General features: G+C 40.4%; 2 protein-coding genes across 9 annotated transcripts in view; one reads left to right on the top strand and one right to left on the bottom strand.

Annotated features, from left to right (window-relative positions):
* The window catches only part of KDM1A (lysine demethylase 1A), a 49,927-nt gene extending 31,768 nt beyond the window's left edge, over window positions 1-18,159 (top strand). For 3 of the 4 annotated variants that reach the window (XM_030039508.2, XM_030039506.2, XM_030039505.2), the window contains 7 exons: window positions 333-444; window positions 834-966; window positions 1,742-1,929; window positions 2,376-2,490; window positions 7,007-7,134; window positions 11,086-11,232; window positions 12,378-18,159. In XM_030039508.2, coding sequence (XP_029895368.1) covers window positions 333-444; window positions 834-966; window positions 1,742-1,929; window positions 2,376-2,490; window positions 7,007-7,134; window positions 11,086-11,232; window positions 12,378-12,563 — 1,009 coding nt within the window. In that variant the 3' untranslated portion in view covers window positions 12,564-18,159. The remainder of the gene's footprint in view (window positions 1-332; window positions 445-833; window positions 967-1,741; window positions 1,930-2,375; window positions 2,491-7,006; window positions 7,135-11,085; window positions 11,233-12,377) is intronic. The other variant, XM_030039507.2, reaches the window with a different exon arrangement.
* LUZP1 (leucine zipper protein 1) overlaps window positions 10,970-19,393 on the bottom strand; it is a 55,213-nt gene continuing 46,789 nt past the window's right edge. For 4 of the 5 annotated variants that reach the window (XR_005934131.1, XR_005934127.1, XR_005934128.1 and 1 more), the window contains one exon: window positions 12,891-13,144. The gene's annotated coding sequence lies outside the window, so the exon portion shown is untranslated. Of the gene's footprint in view, window positions 11,265-12,890; window positions 13,145-19,393 lie in introns of those variants that run through there. The other variant, XR_005934130.1, reaches the window with a different exon arrangement.

Genomic DNA, 19,393 nt, shown 5'->3' with positions numbered 1-19,393 from the left:
TGTGATTACACTCAGGTTTTAGTTGTTGTCTTTATACATGCTACTTAACCCATTATTTATGTAACTTTTTTTATTTCTAAAGTTAAGTTTCTAGCTTCACTTAGAATATTTTACAGGTACTCTACTTTGAAAATGTGAATTTGCTGGGCTTTGATACTCAGCTTTCACGAAGGAGGTCCAACTTCTTGAAACAGAATCTGCTTGTGTTTTTTTATTTTTCCACTAAGGAGGGACTCAAAAAAGACTGTGAATAAATTTTTCAAAAGCAATGTATTTGCAACATCATACTCTAGCAAACTAAATGTCTTTGTATTATGTTTGTTTTTTTCTAGTGATGTTTATCTGTCATCAAGAGACAGGCAAATACTTGACTGGCATTTTGCAAACCTAGAATTTGCTAATGCTACACCCCTATCTACGCTTTCACTGAAGCACTGGGACCAGGTAGCTAATTAATGTATTCATTCAGCAATACACTAAAAACTTAAGCTATATTTACTTCATTCTCATGGAAGCTTCTCTATGTTAATAACTTCTAAACACCGAAGTGCTGTCTGCTTTTATGCAGACACTGAGCTCTTACATGATTATCATTTGCTGATGAAATTCCAGTCAGCTTTTTGTTAGTGCCAAAACAATCTAATAATGCTGTCTACTGAAAGTTCCTATACTTACTACTTGACTAATAAACAGAAAGAATTTCAAATTTATTCGACTCTTTGAAAAAAGGTTTTAGAAAAAAATTTTGCCATTGTGTAGATTTGCTGATGATTTTCTGTTGAATTATGTGATTTCATTATAAATGCATGCTTTTTATGCATCTTTTGTTGTAGGATGATGACTTTGAATTCACAGGCAGTCACTTGACTGTGAGGAATGGATATTCCTGTGTGCCTGTAGCCTTGGCAGAAGGGCTGGATATTAAATTAAACACAGCAGTTCGACAGGTTCGCTATACAGCATCAGGTAAATGAAGCCACCTCCTCCAGAAAACTGTTCTGAGGGAGTATGATCATAGAAATTAGGTTTAAGTGCTTCTGGAAGCAGATGTGAAGATTGATCTCGTAAAAACCCTCCCATTATATGTTTTAGGTTAGATAAACAGCCACACTTCTTATTGTGATTAATTGTGTAGGAAGCTGTTAGAGGTTTATTAATCTTTAATGTTTTTTGCTTATTTCTGTGGCTGGTTTGATGCCATCCTTTTCATTGTATTTACTGATTCACAAGTTTACATTCATTCTCCCACCTCTTCATTGATTGAAGCGTTTGGAGTAAGAGGTCTTGGACTGCTTAAGACTTGATGTCATGGGATCTGGTATTACAAGTATAAATGAATGTAATATGGACTCAGACAAATGGAAGGAATATATCTTTTTGTTGTTCTTCAAAACATTGGGCTTGGGAAACTGTCAACTGGGAGAGCAACTCAATGAGAGGCTCAGTCTACTTGCTCTATTTATGCATATATTTAAATATCATTTACTGGCCTAGATGAACCTTTAGGCTTATCCCAGTATGGCCATTTTCAGATGCTGTGTAAATTACACTTTCTGGAATTGAGCTATGTGGCCAGTAACATTCTCTTGCCCACAAGTTAAGTAATTGTTAGTGTAAAGTTGTCTCGATAAACAAAATGTTTTCTGATGTGGATATGTTTTTATGGTAGTTTCTTTAATATTTAATCTAATGCTCTTGCCTCCTGGCCTATTAAATGATTGGTTTTCTCTCCCCTTTCCAGGCTGTGAAGTGATAGCTGTAAATACCCGATCTACTAGCCAGACTTTCATTTACAAATGTGATGCTGTGCTGTGTACTCTTCCCTTGGGAGTATTGAAACAGCAACCTCCAGCAGTACAGTTTGTGCCGCCTCTTCCTGAGTGGAAAACTTCTGCAGTGCAGCGTATGGGATTTGGCAACCTTAACAAGGTGACTTGGTCATTGAGGGAACTGCAGCAGACCAGGGTTTGCAATAAGTAGAATCTGAAATGTCTATGGAAAATGTTTGGTGGATGAGAGGAAGAACGTTTTTTCCACTGCTGTTTTGCTAGATTTTGATGCTGAAAATTATCTGAAGAACTGTAAGGACCTCTTCTCTATTTCCCATACAATTTTTAAATAGTTAAATTTCAGAAGTAGATTGACTTAATATGTCTGCTGTAGCTTGTTAACCAGCAAATTTGTAAACTGTGAGAGCACACTAACCTATGGAAGGCAGTGTAGGTATACACCTTTATGTATTATGTATATGCAGTATATATTCACCAGATTTTCCTTTCTTGACCTTTCCAGTGATAAACACCAATGAGTGTAATTGTCTCTATTTTTGTTTTTATTGTGCGCTCTTACTGAGTCTTGATTCTTTTTATTTCTAGGTTGTGTTGTGTTTTGATCGTGTCTTCTGGGATCCAAGTGTCAATTTGTTTGGTCATGTTGGTAGCACTACTGCAAGCAGAGGAGAACTTTTCCTGTTTTGGAACCTGTACAAAGGTAGCTGTGGTGCATGTCTACTTTTGCCAGTGTCTCATTTGTGTAGTTTCAGATCCAGAAAAGAGCACTTTTTAAGATGCCGTGAGTGTTCACATATGGTTATGATAAGAAGATAGTATTTGTAGGAAGACAAATGGAAGCAGAGAGCAGCACTGACTTGTAAACAATTCTGTAGTAAATTAGGGCAGGACGTGGATGAGTATGGGTTTACTAATGCTGAATTCGAGGCTATGTCTGTTAAATTGTATTCCTACCTATCTACCATAACACTTACAGTTTTATAGGCTACTTTATTGTCTTACACATTGAAGTTGTCCTGTGACTTACTCAGTATTATCTCGGTTGCTTCTTTTAAGCATCTATTTAGTTGCCACTGGTATTCTGAAAAAATTAACTTTTTTGATTTTTATTGTGCTGTATTAAGAAAAAAAAATCCCAAACCTCATCTAACATGTTTATATAGTATTTCAAAAATACAGCAAATAATGTGCGTTCTGTTTGCCGAAGAGCAGTGTTGTCTTAATTCAGTATCTACTTTGTCAGGAGGATGTACCGAGTTCTTCAAGAAAAGGGTGATTTGCCTCTGCAGCTTTTCTGAATTAAAAGCCACTTCTTAGTTCATAAGTCTCTTTGAAATTGAGTTTCTCTCTGGCCACTTGGAATATTGTTTGAGCTCTTCCCCTCTTTTACTAAGCTTCTCATGCAGATGGGACTGGCATCCAATTTAGTCTTAGTTTTGAAAACCTCAGCTTCCTGGATGTTTTTCAATTTGAACTGATAGTTTGAAGCCAGACCTCTTTCATGGGACTGTCTATCTAATCTAGGATGATTCGATAACTGTAGATGAGCCCCTTTCATCTGTGACCTCCAGTCCTTTCTGGTACAGGTGACTTTGCTGCCTAGGATTTCAAACTCAAGTGGATAGGATCTAACCAAGATAAACTACATTTTTTTCAGATGTAAGGGGTGCTATTGACTTGTGTATTCTCTTACATGGCTGACTTGCAGAACTCAATGCCTGTATGTTATCCTGCTTTGATTTCTCAGGGGGGTGCAGTGCAGCCTTTACAGAGTATTGAACACTCAGATGTCAGTGGAGCAGACCAGAGGCTTTGTGATAGCTCCATTCCTTTTGCTGAGCATTACCTTTCCAGGTTGATGAGCTGCAGGCCCATCCATATGGTGAAGAAGCAGTCTGCCCTGGAGGAAAGGCAAGCTAGCTGCGGTGGATCCAATTTGTTGAATGGATGACTGTTTCCTGTTTTGAGCAGCAAAGCGGCTGTGACTTACAGACCATGAGTCTCAGACTGACAGATGATTTTAGAACTCCTCTTTAGAAAATGCTTAAGTAGGCAAAAGGTTTTGCTCTGCCTGTTTCTACAGCTGGACTTTGCCATTAGTAGGTTTTTTTTTACCTGCAGCTGGTGTCTGCGACAAGAGGTTGTCAGAAGATATTTTTCAGTAAACGTACTGGTTTTGTTCATTGCCATACTAAAAGCAAAGGTGTATATACAGTGAGCACTATTAAATGAGTTATTTTTCTTGCAGAAAATGACTGTTTAAAGTACCAGGGGGTTTTCTTCCAGCCTGTCACGGGCAGGACAGGTTTTTCTTTTAACTGGAGAAAATTCCGAAGGTGCCTTTCTAGGGTATTTAATTGTTACAATGTTTGATAAGACTTGACTGGAGAGATACAAGCAATGAGCTGTGGATAATAAGGCTGTTTGTGTATCTGCTTTTGTGGCTTTAAGATGGCTGTGTTACATACTTAACAAGTAGTGTTGGGGTTTTGGTTTAGATTGAAAGACAACGTCACATACAAAGGTTTTGCTGCTAGATGCAAAACCTTCTTTCTCATGAAAATAGGCAGAGCACATAGAAATAAAATAGAAATGCAATAAAATCCTATGCTAAAGCATAAGTCAGATGGCTGAAATAGGAAAAAAAATCAATTACCATTTCTTGTGGATAGTTAGGTGGCAGTTAACATGATTACACTGTGAAATACTAAAGCAGACCTGACTGAACTTTTAAAGCTGTTACTCTGTCATATTCTGTATTTCTGTAGCCATAGCACTTTGGGCAGAGACTATTTAAACTGAACAGATTGGAGAACAATTATTAATCCAGAAACAAAAAAACCAAAGTATCACAGCACATGCTGTATTAGCTCTGTGGGAGTTCTTTAAAGGTCTTGTGTTGGCAGGGACCAGCTGGTCTCTGAGAAGGGTTTAAAGATAGGTGGGTGAATGCAGTGAAACTCAGATGAAAAGACTGCATGTGTTTGTACTGCTGTTGGGTGACCTGTTGTACCTCAGACAGGAATCATCCCAGTGGTTTAAGTCTAGTTCAGATAATGACTGCTGAGAAAACCTGTAGCCTCAGGAACGCTATACGTGTCCCAGAGAAGCTGCCCTGTGCTGTTGGTGCCTCTTGCTCTGCAATGCTGTTGGATTATTGTTGTAGCCTTGTAGACACACTTTAGGATGGAGAGACTCCATCAGCACAGGGCAGAGGAACACTCAGTGTTTTCTGGAAGTCCAATGACATTTCAGTCTCTCTTTTCTTGCCTGGCTCTGCTGTTTTTCCTAGAGATGTGATGAAAAAGATGAGGCCCTTTCTCTGTCATAGTTTTGTGGTTACTCTCTGATCTCTGGCTAAACCACGTTCTCTGCTTGCTGTTTGGTATCAAGGCTCAGTAAACATCACTGCCTCAAGAGAATTTTTTGTGGTGCAGTGACACATGCTTATCAAGCAAGAAGCTTTTCTGAGCAGCACTTTGATATTTGCATAGCAAAATAGTCACTGTTCTGCTACAACCTTCTGGCTTTCTCTTACAGTTCTGAATTAATCCAGGTGACTGAATAGCAGCATTTTCAGGTCTGGATAAATGCTTACAGAACAAGGTCTCATACCTGGAAAGGCAGGATTTCCATAAAAATATTTTGGGGTTGTCTGAATACAAGTTATCATGAACAAATTCACTGGAAGCTGCATTTTTAATATGTAGTTGTTCCATCAACAAAAAATACGTTGACAGTAATTGCTGGAAAGTTCAGGGATCTCATTGTGTCAAGGATGGCAAACTAGGAAAAACTTTGCTGCTGAAATGACAAAAAAAAATTCCCAATGCCTGTGGATGATAGGAGACCAGTTTTTTGTTCTTTCCTTCAATTGTTTAAAAGACTAGGCTTAATCTTTCAGAAAATGGAGTTTAACTAGAGGAGCAATCCTGTATCTTTTTTGTCTAATAAACTCTTTCTAGTCCCAGAGGTCCTGTGTATTGAAGTGTCTTAATTGTATCTTGAGTAGTGTAATTATCTTTGTAGTTGTAACATCATTACTAGTCTTAACTTCTTCAGAATTTCAAAGACTTTTGTTTTTAACCAGAACATATTACTGGGTCTTCCAGCCTATGTATTGCAACTGAACTTCAGCCAGTTTTCTTTAAAGAGCAGTAACTCGATGGGAATGTATACCAGGAGATCTCCGTACATACCAGGATATAAGGAGTTCACTAATCATTTTGGAAATCTGTACAAAAGTTAAAGCCAAATTTTTAACAAGGACTGTATTTCCCATTTCAATATGCTTCACATCTGTTTCTAGCTGTAATATTTCCCTTGCTAAATTTAGGAATTCATAAATATCTCCAGGAGGAGAAAGATAACTGAGAGAGTTTTCATTAAGTAACCATGCTCGGGTCTATGAGTCAGTTCTTGAAATGCATGTTTCTTGTCATTGGGTTATTTTGGTAGCTCTTCGATACTTACCTAAGTTTTCCCTTGAATCTGTGACTACCACAAATGTATGCTTAGTCTTACCATAACTTGGCAGAGGTAAAATGACCTCATTTATTTGTTTGTAGATTGTATAGTCACATTAACAATCTTCACCACAGCATCACACGGACAGCTGAGTTACTTGATATCTGTCCATTTGACTTCTGAGTTCTTCTTAGAATTGCTGCTTTTCTTGATATTGTTCTACTGTTCATAGTTTCCACTCCACTGAGATTATTTAATGTGAATGTGCATTGGTAACGAAGAAATCTAGATACTTTATACGATTAAGTACCTATACAGGTAACTTAACTGCTATGCTGATGTTAATTGTACCTAAATTAGATTGTTTGGAAGGTATTAAGTTCCCTTAAATGTAGCACAGATGACTTAAATCCCGGTGGAAACTCCTATGTCAAACAAGTGATGTCTTCACTAAAGAAAACCTTTCCTCTCTTCTGCAAGCTGTACTTCCTAATGTGTGTATTTAATTTTTAATATATCAGTTCTCTTGATAATTCTAAATAGTACCATAGCATATATTAATTCATTTTCCTTTTGGTAATTCAACATGATAGTGGAAGATTTAGGACTACTTTTGTTGGGTTTGTTTAGTTTTTAACCTCATGACTTACCTGCAGATCCATGCCTATTCAAGTCCAACTTGCCTGATTAAAATGTTCAATTTCAATAATTCAGTTGTTTTTTTCTCTCCTTCCCCCCTGCCCTCTCAGCACCAATTTTGTTGGCCTTGGTAGCAGGAGAAGCAGCAGGGATCATGGAAAATATCAGTGATGACGTCATTGTTGGACGGTGCCTTGCCATCCTCAAAGGCATATTTGGTAGCAGCGCTGTGCCACAGGTTAGTACAGACAGTGTCTTTGGGTAACTTCTCTGCATTTCAGAATGTACTACAATTCTCAGTAGCTTTCCTGCAGTATTGAACTGTTTGGTATGTGGTATATGTACCACCTTTTGGTTGTTCAGGGGTTTTTGGGAAGAGGGGTTGTTTGTGGGTTTGGGTTTTTTGGGCGGTTGGGGATTTTTTTTGTTTGGGGTGGGGGTTTGGGTTTTTTTTCTTGAGAAGATTGGTTTAGACTGAGTAAGACACTAGCTTTTCCAGAGCATCCAATACTTCAGTAAATTTTCTACCTTTTACATTTCTGGCGTTACAGCAGAGTTGTCCGTGGCTAGTGACAACACTGCTTAGATACTCCCTGCCATGTTCTGCACCTTCTCTAAAGTACAGTAAAGCTCTTGACCAGTGAATTCTGCAGAGAAACTGGTTTGGCTGGAAAATGGCTGAAGGGGAAGGAAGGGAGTAAAGGCAATCTTTCATCTGGATCAGTTCCTTGTGCAGCTAGCCAATGGTTATTTAGGCACAATAAGTGTAAAAGGAATGGTTAGTGAAGGCGGAGTTTGGAAAATAGTTAATATTACTCAAAAGAAGCTTGGGTACTTAGGACATTGATTTGAAAAGTCCGTTCAACACACAGTGTGTGTGACTTTAGGGCAACCAAGTTGGTGAGGGGCCTGGAGCACAAGTCTTATGAGGAGCGGCTGAGGGAACTGGGGCTGTTCAGTCTAGAAAAGAGAAGGCTTAGGGGAGACCTTATTACTCTCTACAACTACCTGAAAGGGGGTTGTAGTGAGGTGGGTGTTGGTCTCTTCTGTCAGGTGGCTGGAGATAGGACAAGAGGAAATGGCCTCAAGTTGAGGCAAGGGAGATTTAGGTTAGATATTAGGAAAAATTTCTTTACTGAGAGGGTTGTTAAACATTGGAATGCGCTACCCAGGGAAGTGGTTGAGTCACCATCCCTGGAGATATTCAAAAAGCGAGTGGACAGGGTACTTAAGGACATGGTTTAGTGGGCAGGGTTAATGGTTGGACTCGATGATCTTGAAGGTCTTTCCCAACCTAAATGATTCTATGATTCTATGACTTAGTTGAATACTTGGTCTGTTCTCCTAACAGGCAGCGTGGAAGCAGTTCTTACAAATGGCATTGGTTGTAAATAAATAGCTCCCCTCCAGTGGGATTTCTATATAGTAAAGTAATGAAAAAATACATGGTAACTTTAATACACCAATCTTCTCTGAGCATTTGGCCACATGTAAATTGGACTGTTTACTTGCTTGGTATTTCATGTGAGGAACAGATTCACTTCGTTGTCTTTATTGTAGAGTAGTTGTAGAGCTCTTCTTGAACACGGCCTTATAATCCCCAGTATTTTAATTCTTTCTATATGATGGACAAATCCTCACAGCTGACTGTAAGCATGTATTTTTAGTTAATGAGTAGATCTTATATTTTGGAAATGCTCAATCAGTTGAATTTTACGTCTCAGACTGGAGAACACAAGAGAAGGAAACCCCAGGCTTGCCTTTCTGATAAATCCACAGCTCCTTCTCTGAACTCTCAGAAGACAATTTCACTTCCTAATGAGATCTCTCTTTGAGAGGAGCTTTGAGACTCTTCTGTCTACAGGTGCTGTAGAAATCACTCTACAGTGAACCAAGAGCAAAGTGTTTTACTGCAGCTGCTCTCTAGTAGGGTTTTCAAGTGAAAAAAACCACACACTAGCAAATTGCAGAATCTTGAGAAATATGGATTCTGCTGTCAATAAACATCAAATTTAGAGAACTTCATGAACTTCTAAAATATTTCAGTGCATTAACTGATAATCCTCTGTTATGGAATGACTCCATATCTGGTCAGTCTTTCAAAGGAGAACGCAGTTCTTGGTTGTGATAAGTGAGATCTCTGAGTCTCTATTTTAACATATTCACAGTTCAGGTGCTTAGGTACTATGAGCACTTGATAATGGAGAGATTTGCTGGAGGCTGTCTTCTGGACAGCCATTCATCAGTCTGGATAAACTGCACTCTCATCTGTTGTATTGGATGAACAAATATATATGAAGCAGAGTTTGCTGTGCAAGTGCAGTTCCTTATATCTGTCCAAAACAGGGAAGCAGAAAAATTTAACAAAAGTAACACTTCATTGGAATGTGAGCCATCCTCCTCCTTCCTGTGCTGCTGCTTAGTATTGTCGTATTTTGTCTTTCTGGTTTGGTTTTCATTTCCCAAAGATAGATAGAACCACTTTTTCCCCCTGCTGTTCTTCAACACATGGAAACTTTCTCAACCTGCTGTGCAGCTAACCTCTGCAAGCTTCATGTCCTCTGTAGAGTAGGATTCAAGTTTTGTACCACTTCTGTTGTAGTACATGTTTTATCCTCCAACCATCCTTCTTCCTGTTCACAGGGAATCCTAATTACAGCATTTGCTTGTCAGTCTGAAAATAAAAGTTGACTCATACCCATACATGGGTGTGTGGGCACATGAACACCACAGTTGCTGTTTGGACTGGTGCAGTTTGGCCTGGGGAACCGGTACTTTTGTATTCTGCTCTACAATTGTGTCTGGGTTAGCCATACTTTCAAAACTACCTCAATGAAGTAAAATTTCTGTCTGGCTTTATTCCCTGTTAGATTGCAATGCTTCATGTGATTACTAGAGAGAATTAAGAATTTTATGAAATGCCTCAAAGCTTTCTTTGTCAGACATATATGTGATAACATACAGTGCCATCACAGTGGTCTCCATCCAACAAGGAGGGAAATGTGAGGTTGCTTTTTTTCTCGAGAAGCAGTCAGTATATGAGGGCTGGCTTATCACTCAAGTTTCTTACCTTTTGGATAAAAAAGTGCTGAAAATTGTGGTGAGGAATTTTCTCAAGTCATCAGACCATATTGGAAAATGTGGTCTCCAACCCCCAGTGGTGTCTTACACCTTGGAACGTGGCCCCGGTCCTCTGTGGCCTTTCCACAGACTCAGCAGAAGGCATCAGATATAGTCCAGCTGAGGCCAGCCTCAGAGATCATCTCAGATCTGTCGGTGTTGAGTCCAGGATACTTCCTTTGCCATGATGTGATACGATGCCTGCTGGATTGCTTTCTGGATAACGTCCTCACTAGATAGAGCCTCCTTCTCTTCCTTTGTGGGAAGGTCTGTTCAAGTATAAACAATTCCATGAAATACCTTCATGGCCAAGGAGAGGAGATGAGCTTCCTGTCTTGATGTTTGCATGATGCAAGGGTATGGTTCCTGTTAAAACTCAGTTACACATTTACACATTTGGACAGAGTCTGGGCTATTTTAAGACTCACACCCATCACTTCTCAGTGTTATGTCTGCAAGGTTATGAAGATGTCCCATTTTCTCTTGACTGCTGTGATGCCTTAGAGTGATGCTGGTTTGAGTCCTGGTGATGCTTTCACTGTTGCATCTTTCAGTGGAATATCTTTCATCGTGACCATTACCTTGGCAAACCAGATGGACTGGAGAAATATAGGTGTTTGTGTAGGTACCCTTCATGCAGTCATTTTCCCTGGTGAGTTACAGAGCTTATATAGGCCTATGTCATAATCAAATCAAGAGATTCAGATGAGCTGTGGCTGAAAGAAAGTAAAGGAGTAGGAAGTGTGCATTGTCATTATGTGGATAAGAGAAGAAACAGAGCAAACAGTACACAGTGTGCATGTACAGCTGACTACAGAGTCTTGAGTTCTGATCCAGAAGCTATGTGCAGTAGGTTCTGGTAGTATATTGGAAAGAATTAAGGTATTGCCACCAAAGACAAGTTATTTACCTTAGTATGTGTTATCATGGAATATAAACTTGGAGTTCCACCATTAATGTTAGCCTAAGGACTTTGTGTCTTTTATTCTTGCAATTTGCATCTTTTGTATTTTGCACTAACTGTAGAACTTGCACTGTGTCAACAACTGAAGTTTCTGTCTTGTCTCAGCCTAAAGAGACTGTGGTGTCCCGCTGGCGTGCTGACCCATGGGCCCGGGGATCGTACTCCTATGTAGCAGCTGGATCTTCTGGAAATGACTATGATTTGATGGCTCAGCCAATTACTCCAGGGCCAGCCATTCCAGGTGCTCCTCAGGTGAGAGATGTCCCAACTCTTTTTAGAAAAACCTGAAAACAGGATGATTTTTCCAAGTAATTTGCATACAGATCTAAACACAAGTTTAGATAACTTGCATCTTCTGATGAATGATTAGAACCTGTAATATAATTCTGTTTTCTACCCATGAATTCTGCCTTCCCAGGTTTCATGTCATTTGTTTACTAGGAAAAGAGCGTTTTTATTCAGAAAGTCAATTTGGTAATGTCTGAACAGAGTATTATAATATTAGGCATTTATTGTGTTTCATACTCCATATTTATGTTGTCTATCACCATATTTAAGTGAGTTGTAGTGATTTGAAGGAGGGTGAAGGCCAGAGTGAGAGGAACAGGAATCAAAAGGTCTCTCCCAAATTGGGAGCAAACACAATGAAGACAAGTCATCTCCAGTTCACTTTGAGAGGATGAAGTTTTGAAAGCAATAGCCATTCTGAGAGCACTAGCAGAGAAGGATATATGGCTTTGGCTTTATTTAGGTTCTTCTTCTAGTGATACAAGTCATTAATAAACATAGCTATGGATAAAACAATTCTCTGCAGAGTATAATATATGAAAATATGTTTTTCTACTTTTTGACACTGTCAATAGTTGGTTTAGGTCTCAGTTTAAAGAGAAACTACTAACGTAAGTGAATTGCTGAAGTTTTTGTTTGCTTACTGTGCTAGAGTGCATGTCCCAGGATCAGAAACCATCATTCTTCTTAAACATGTCTAACAGTTTGGCTGTAGAGTTGAAAATACAATATTCAAATGCTTTTTTGGTATACAGCTGGGGATGTTAATCTCCTGTGCTTACCTGGTTCTGAAAGTATTGTTTTTCAAGTAGAGCTTTAATATCTTTGTATCAAAGCAAAGATATTGGCAAATAATTGGAAGATATTTCCTCGTATAACCATCATTACAAACATGAAACTCTCCTGTGAAATGAAAGGTATATTTTCTTGGTATTTTGTAGGAGAGGTTAAAATATTTTTAATACAGACTATTTTGTATGCACCACCTTCATGTTAATGGAGACTGTAGTGTGATTAGAGGACTTTTAACATTCTTCTTAAAGTACCTGTTTGCTGCAGAATCTGAAAGAACATGAACAAGCCTTAACAGTGTTCTCTGTTCCCTCCAGCCTATTCCTCGCCTGTTTTTTGCAGGAGAACATACAATTCGCAACTACCCTGCAACCGTTCATGGTGCTTTACTGAGTGGACTGCGAGAAGCCGGTCGCATTGCAGACCAATTTCTTGGGGCCATGTATACTTTGCCTCGCCAGCCTACACCTGGGGTCCCCCCACAACAAGCTGCCAGCATGTAAAGAAAAGTAGAAGGTACCAGAAGAGGAGTGACAAGACCACAGTGTTGCTGTTGTGGACTCTTTGGGATGAAGATATTCACGTAGTCTGTAACAGTACCTGCTGAAAAGACTCAGCCATGAGTTACTGTATAATACTTCCGTTAGAATGGCCTTACAAAAACTTACCTAACCTTTGGCTTGGCATCCTTTTACAAAATCTCTTATAGCTATTTGAAGTGTCAGTGTACACGGAATCCTTTACTACCAAGCTGGTCAGGGACTTTTTTGACTCTGCAGATACTTTTTGAAAGTCAAGCTTATAGCTGGAGGGTTTTTAGGTTTTTTTTCTACCTATACATGTATTTACAGTTCGGTAATTGCACAAGGCCCTCTAGAAGCTGGTTGCTACGAATAGTAGCTTAGTGTAGAATTTATGTAAACTTCTTTGGTTTTTGTTTTGTTTTTATTGTTTTGTTTTAAGGAATAATATTTTTTGACCAATTCTATTCTTACCTGGCATTTGAGAAGTTGGTGCAACTGTTTGCCTACCAGCAAATCACACCTCTCCAAAATGGTCCTTTGGCTGCTACGCCATGTGCATCCTGTTTTAGAAAGAAAGCTGGTATTACTAGGAGTGTGCTAAGCATACTGTTTTATTAAATACTTTCAACAAAAGAAATCATCAGAATTGGATATTTGTAAGTTAAAAGCTAGAAAAATTATTCCTATTTGTTTATATGGAAACAGAGTTGCCTAGACAGTAAGTTAGCTGAAGGACCTAATCTCTTGACTTCTGCACGCTGCAGGTAGGCACTCTGTGTACCTGTTGATTTCATTTCTGCTAGGTTGATGAGATGGTGTCGCAGCTGCCATTGTTATGCTGAAAATCACTTTGGTTTGGCTGCTTTTCCAGATATTTTTCTTCTTATTAATTCAGTGCATAGAGCCTTCCTTTCATTGCACAGAGCAGTCTTATTTACATTTAGGTCCTTTTTCCCTGTCCTCCATTCCCTGGTTAGCATTAGACTTTTCTTATTTCTTCCAACTTTTCTCATCCTCCTCTTTCTACAGTTTATTTCCATCTCATCTAACCATCATCTCTGTTCACACTGGGGTTTTTTCTACTTTTCAGTTTTTCTGTTCTCACTCTATCTGACCCCATGTCTGTACATGTGCAGTCTGTCCCAGCTTCCTTCTGTCCTTGCACGTTCTGTTCTGCTGGAGGACTGGTACCTCCTCTAGTTCCATGCTCATCCCTCTACAATAACATGGCCCACACTTCTTCCTGAAGAAAATACACAGACAAACATGACTGCAGCCCCTACTTGTTTATAGCTGTATTGTCTTTGGCCACAGACTCTCCATCTTCTAGCATCATTGCTTCTCCTGTTTTCTTGTGTCTCCTTCTTAGTAGCTGGAGATCATTCTTTCTCCTGACTATGTCTATTATCTTATGGTTGCTTTCTCATTAGATGTTGAAGTCTGGGGGGGGGGGGATCTCCATAGGCCGTCCTTCCAACAAGCTGTGAGAAAGGGGAGGACTCTGATGCGGCAGGGGTAATAGTCTGTGAGGGGCTACAGACTTGAGGTGTCAAGGGAATAAGCCTATTTGAAGTGGCTGAATTTGGTGCCATGGGGGACCCTCTATCCTGAACCTCTGTCTAAATTAGAGCTGCCTTCCCCGTATATCTAACTTGGCAAATGTTGTTGCTACTTGAGCCATTTATTGAAGGGGGTACTCCTCAGCAGCACTACTCATCCTCGCTTTCCCTTCCAGGGGACAAGACAGACTTTGTGATGGTTGGTCAGAAAACTGCCACTGAAGTGGGGCAGGAATTGGAAGTCCAGCAGGACATGGAAGAGGGGTGTCCAGGGGGTGACTTGAGAGTAAATAGAGAGTAATTTGAGACCAAAGACTCCCTACCTTATGTTCAGGTAAAAGCCTGTCAGCACCACTACCCAGAGAAATCCTGATCCACAATGAGAGGTGTGACAGGCATTTAAAATCCACCAACAGCTGATATAGCCTCTTGGCTAGTCTGACTGAAGATGGGAAAGGAACCTGAGAGTTGGGGTGCTATGTTCTGTAACCAGGCTTCCAGCCTCTATGGGTCTCCATATTTGTGGGGTAGTTTGCTGTTGGGATTGGTGGTGGTGCTGTCTCTTGCCATGAGGACTGTCATCCCACTTGCTCTAGCAAAGTGTCAAAAAGTCAGGAAAGCACTTCTGGCCCACAGGAAAATAAAATAGTCCTCAACTTAACATAGCCAAATGGTGTATTTTCCAGTCAAATATTAAGCCACTTCTGCATCAGGCTATTAATGTTATTTTCAGCTGCTTTGTTCTGCTTTATGTTTGTTCTGACTGAGACTTAGCAGATTATTCAGCAGGCTAATTCTACCAAACAACACGCAGTAGTTTGTCAAAGACTTTCAAATGTAAACAAACTTCCTTTTGCACATTGCCATTGGTTTGACTGAGTGGGGCTAATCTTTTGCCTGACAACCAGACTGTCCCGCTTTCCCTTTTCAAAAAGACATCTGAAAACTATGACCACTGAAGTAAGAAGGTGGAGATGAAGTCCTGACAGTTCCCACCCTTTTTGAAGGTGTGCAAGGAGTTGGTGGGTGTTAGCTGATGGTGGTGATGGGCATAAGCAAAGGAATAGGAATGCCAGGAGGAGATGAGGACCCCCTGTGACTTGATGTAGCCCATTTGTTGCTTTCAGAGTCTTCACTGGAAGATGAAGACCATGATCTGGCCTGCTGCACCCTGCCCTCCATTATCTCTGGGGAGTCTGGACCAATTCCTCAGCCAGTCCCTGCTAACCAAGACCTAGTAGGTATTAGAGAGTGAACAGCTCAGAGTACTTTCAGCTCTTAGGGGTGTTTGAGGCTCAGCAAAGACACAGATAAGGCTGTGCAGCTAGTTGCTGGACACCTCAGAGCTGCTGTGCTGCAGCTCCTGCCCTGCATGGCCCAGTTTCTCATGGTCAGTGGCATTGATTGCATCCTAAGCAGAGGGGAGCAGTGGTTGGGTGGAGGTCAGAGACTGCTCCCTCTATTCTGGTTGTATCCTGTGGAATTCCTGGCATGGGGGGTGGAGTGAGCTTGGGGGGAAGCACTATCACCCCAAGGCCAGCTGGAGACCTGGAAAAAGTGGCCTGAGCACATAGTGTTAAGTCAACTTAGTGTTGGGGTTCAGCTCTGCCAGGCTACATGGTGAAACTGCCATTGTTTGTCCAGGAGCAGGATGGTCTCGCACTCTTTGCAGCACTACCAGTGTGTGATACTCCTTGAGCAGGTACTCTCCCAGCAGTTAGCAGCTCTTACCCCGCTGCTTCTGTCATCCCAGGAGTGCTTTCTGCTGTACCTCAAATGGTGGCTTCAAGTCCAGACTATCAATGTATGTGTTTAGGAGCATATTGCTTTCTGCTCCCTGTGCCAGGGTCTGTTAGATGGACCTTTGGTCTGACCCATAATGGCTGGTTCTATTTAAGTGCTGTCTGTGCAGTCTTCCTACCCCTGTGACCTGCGGAGGAGGAGATGGCATTGTAACTAAATGGGTCACCAGGCCCTCTTCATCTCAGCGTCCTCCTTCATGGTATAGCCATTCTTCCCCTTGCTGCTGTTTGCTTGCCCTAACTTCCCTGTAGGGATTGCCTGATCTGTTTCAGTGGATCATGGATAACCTTTATCACAGATTTGAGGCTGCTGGGCACAGTCACAAAAACTTGTGATCAAGTCTGGTTGCACCTTCTGTAGCGTACCTTTCCACCTATTCTCAGGGACTTGCCACTTCTCGCTCTGCTCCATGGGCAGGTGAATTGTATTTCTGACAACAAAACTGATTGGTGCCCATTTTGGAAAGAAATATGTTCTTCCTTAGTTGGACCTCCCTTTCTGTACTGAAGATGAAGGGCCACAGTAATCTGCCATGGGGTTCTAAATCCTGAGTGAATGCACACATTGCCTAGTCAGATTGTGATTTTGGATGGGATGAATCTGCAGGTAGATTTGCATTTCTCAGTTCTCCAGATGCCTGTGTTTTTGACAGGCGCTAGCATCTACTTTGCAATAAACTACTGTTAGCTCAGGGTCTTTGTGTACAGTCTTTGTATGGAATTCAGAATATTTGCTATGGTCTTGCCTGTAGTGGAAATTAATTGCAAAGCATGGGTTCTCCCTGTTTTGCTATCTTAGTAATTGACTGGATCATAAACCTAGAGGAACAACTTCACTGGGGTGACTCAGTTTTTTTTATTATTAATCTTTTCATTTGACTAGGTCTCTTGCTATATTTCTAAAAAAGTTCAGCTGAGGGTACTATGGTCAACAAGGTGCGCTCAGAGTTCATCTTGCAGTCTTCAAGCCATGAAGTGGCTCCATAAAGTGAGGTGACTAAACTTAATTTATTTGTATCCTTCAGATTCTTTTTAAAGGTGGTGATAATTCCATGAGTTACTTTTCCAAAAAATGTTTACCAAAAGAGAATTAGATGCCATGGGCTGATTTGTTTTTGAGTTCGCTGCTTTTACCAATGATTTTTTTGCAATTTCCAATGTATCTAATTTCTGAAGGTGCGATTTTTTTGTTGTTGTTCATTTGGAAGCAATATTGAAAGATACAGGAGATGCTTACACTGACATTCTTCCCTAAAGCACACAGATATTACAGAACTATTGGCATGCTTCCAGACCTTATGCTCTGGGTGATACCAGCATCAGCTGGATAAATACCAAAAAACCCCACAAGTCACCTTTAGAGAGGTCAGTGGAGAGCGAAAGCATCCTTTTAATTACCTGTGCATATCAGTCATGGAATGTGTCTTATCCAAAGAACAAATTGTCTTAAAATTAGGGTTTTTTTCCAGCTTTGCCAATTTGTCTGCTAAAAGCTGTTGCTTCTCTATAGAGTCTGTTGGCTTTTATTAGCAAATAAAATGGAGTCTGTCCATTACTTCCAGGCACTAATAGGCATCAAGTCAACGTGGTGTTTAGAAATTCCCGGGAAAACATCAATCACAGAGGCTGAGAAATACAATAAAATATCAAGGCAAATATTGATGTTAGGAATGCAGCCCAGGCTTCACCATCCTGCACTTCTGTGTGCACAGCATCATCACATTCTTAACATACACACATAGATAACGGGGCAGAGTAGCTGACCAAATTCACTATCGTGCATGGTGATGTGGTACTGGGAGCCTTAAAGTCATATGAAAGGGTGACCATGCTTCAAAGAAACAAAGCAGACACATATTTTTACTGTAGCTGTAGGTTCAACCTTTCTGTGTCTTGCCCAATGAATCTGTAAGAAAGGCTGACATCTAGACTGGCCTTTCTTCAATTATATTAATGGGCCTGTTTATACTTGGAATAATTTTTGTAGTTTCTTATGCAAATACTGTCTAGTGTAGTACATACTTCATAAAATAACAAGCAAAAAAATAGCAGCAGGGTGACTTGTTCACAAGCATCCAGAAGTGCTATTGAGCTGAAGAAATCACTTGCCATGTTCGTGCTATATCAAAATATTAGAGGTGGACTCAGCTGTACCAGTAAGTGCAAACTTCAGACCGCTGCCAAATAAAAGATGTGCAAAGACATTTCATGGAAGATTTTGCAGGAAGAATTGTGGTAATGTTTGAAATACCTACTTAGGGTGGGCTTTATCTCAACTATCCTTACACATTTCCTCTGCACTAGTTGTCTAGACTCCCTCCAGCCACACTTCTCTAGAGAAACTCATTATGACCCTGTGTCCAAATCATTTCAGGACCTTTGAGTGTGTTAATTAGGTCTTTGAGTTCTGGTAATACAGGACCTACATTGAAATCTTTCTTACTAGTATGTGGCCAATGTGCCATGCTCACGGACCTTGGGTATTGTTACTGCAGTTGTATATCAGCTCAAGGACCTTCTGGAGATTGCTTCTATTTACCACTTCCATGTTCCAGACCCAGCTCACAGCTTTCCACTCTTGCAGAAATGCTTTGGATATATCCTGTGCTTGGGGGTCTGCTGTCTCATGGGCCCAAAAGTTTGGATCTCTGTTTTACTGAATTGTTTGTTGGTCCCCATCAATGTAGTGTTAATTACACCTCTCCATGAAGGGACTTCTGCTCACTGTTATTCTGTTGTTCTCTTTTCTAGATGCTGTATCGCCACACCCCAATAACTTTAAGGCTATTTCACTTGAACAAGGGTAGATTACCTGTTTTTTAGACTTCATGCTTAAAAGACAGATATGTTGGCATGCCAACCCAGCCTGGATGATAAAGTAGCTTTTCCATCTATGGGTTCGTGCCTTTCAGAAGCTCCTGAATGCAGTTGTTTGTGGAGAGGTCCTAGGTATGTGTCTCTCTGCAGAGATCATCTGTGTAGGTAACCACTTGTTTTAGATTGCAGTTATCTGAGTGTAGTCTGGCTGTAAGCACCTCATGGCAGGACACTATAATCCCCAATAGTGGTGCTCAGTGTGTCCATCCTTCCACACAGCTTGTGCAGCATTCTCTCTTCATACCTGCACCAAATACTGCTCCTCTGCTTAAGCATCTGGTAATTAGTACTAGATTTTGCAAATGGTAAAATTACTGTTTGCTTTGCTTCCAAGCCACCCCTGGGTAGCTGCACCTATGTGGAATTGTGTTTGAAGTTACCCAAGGTTAGAACAGGCATGTGGACCACAACCACCTGAAAATGGACATGACTTTCCCAGGTATTGTATGATATATGTACTCCACATACTCAATACTTATCCGTCTTTTTCCTCATAGTCCCACTTTTTTTTTTTTTTTTTTCAGGTTTTCTGTTAAGCCTTGTGTGCTCATGGCTTAACACATGGGGAGGT

This window comes from Aquila chrysaetos, chromosome 16 (assembly GCF_900496995.4).
Source record: "Aquila chrysaetos chrysaetos chromosome 16, bAquChr1.4, whole genome shotgun sequence".
In the NCBI taxonomy this organism is placed as follows: domain Eukaryota; kingdom Metazoa; phylum Chordata; class Aves; order Accipitriformes; family Accipitridae; genus Aquila; species Aquila chrysaetos.
Note: the sequence above shows the minus strand (reverse complement) of the source record. Positions and strands in the feature narration are given on the sequence as shown.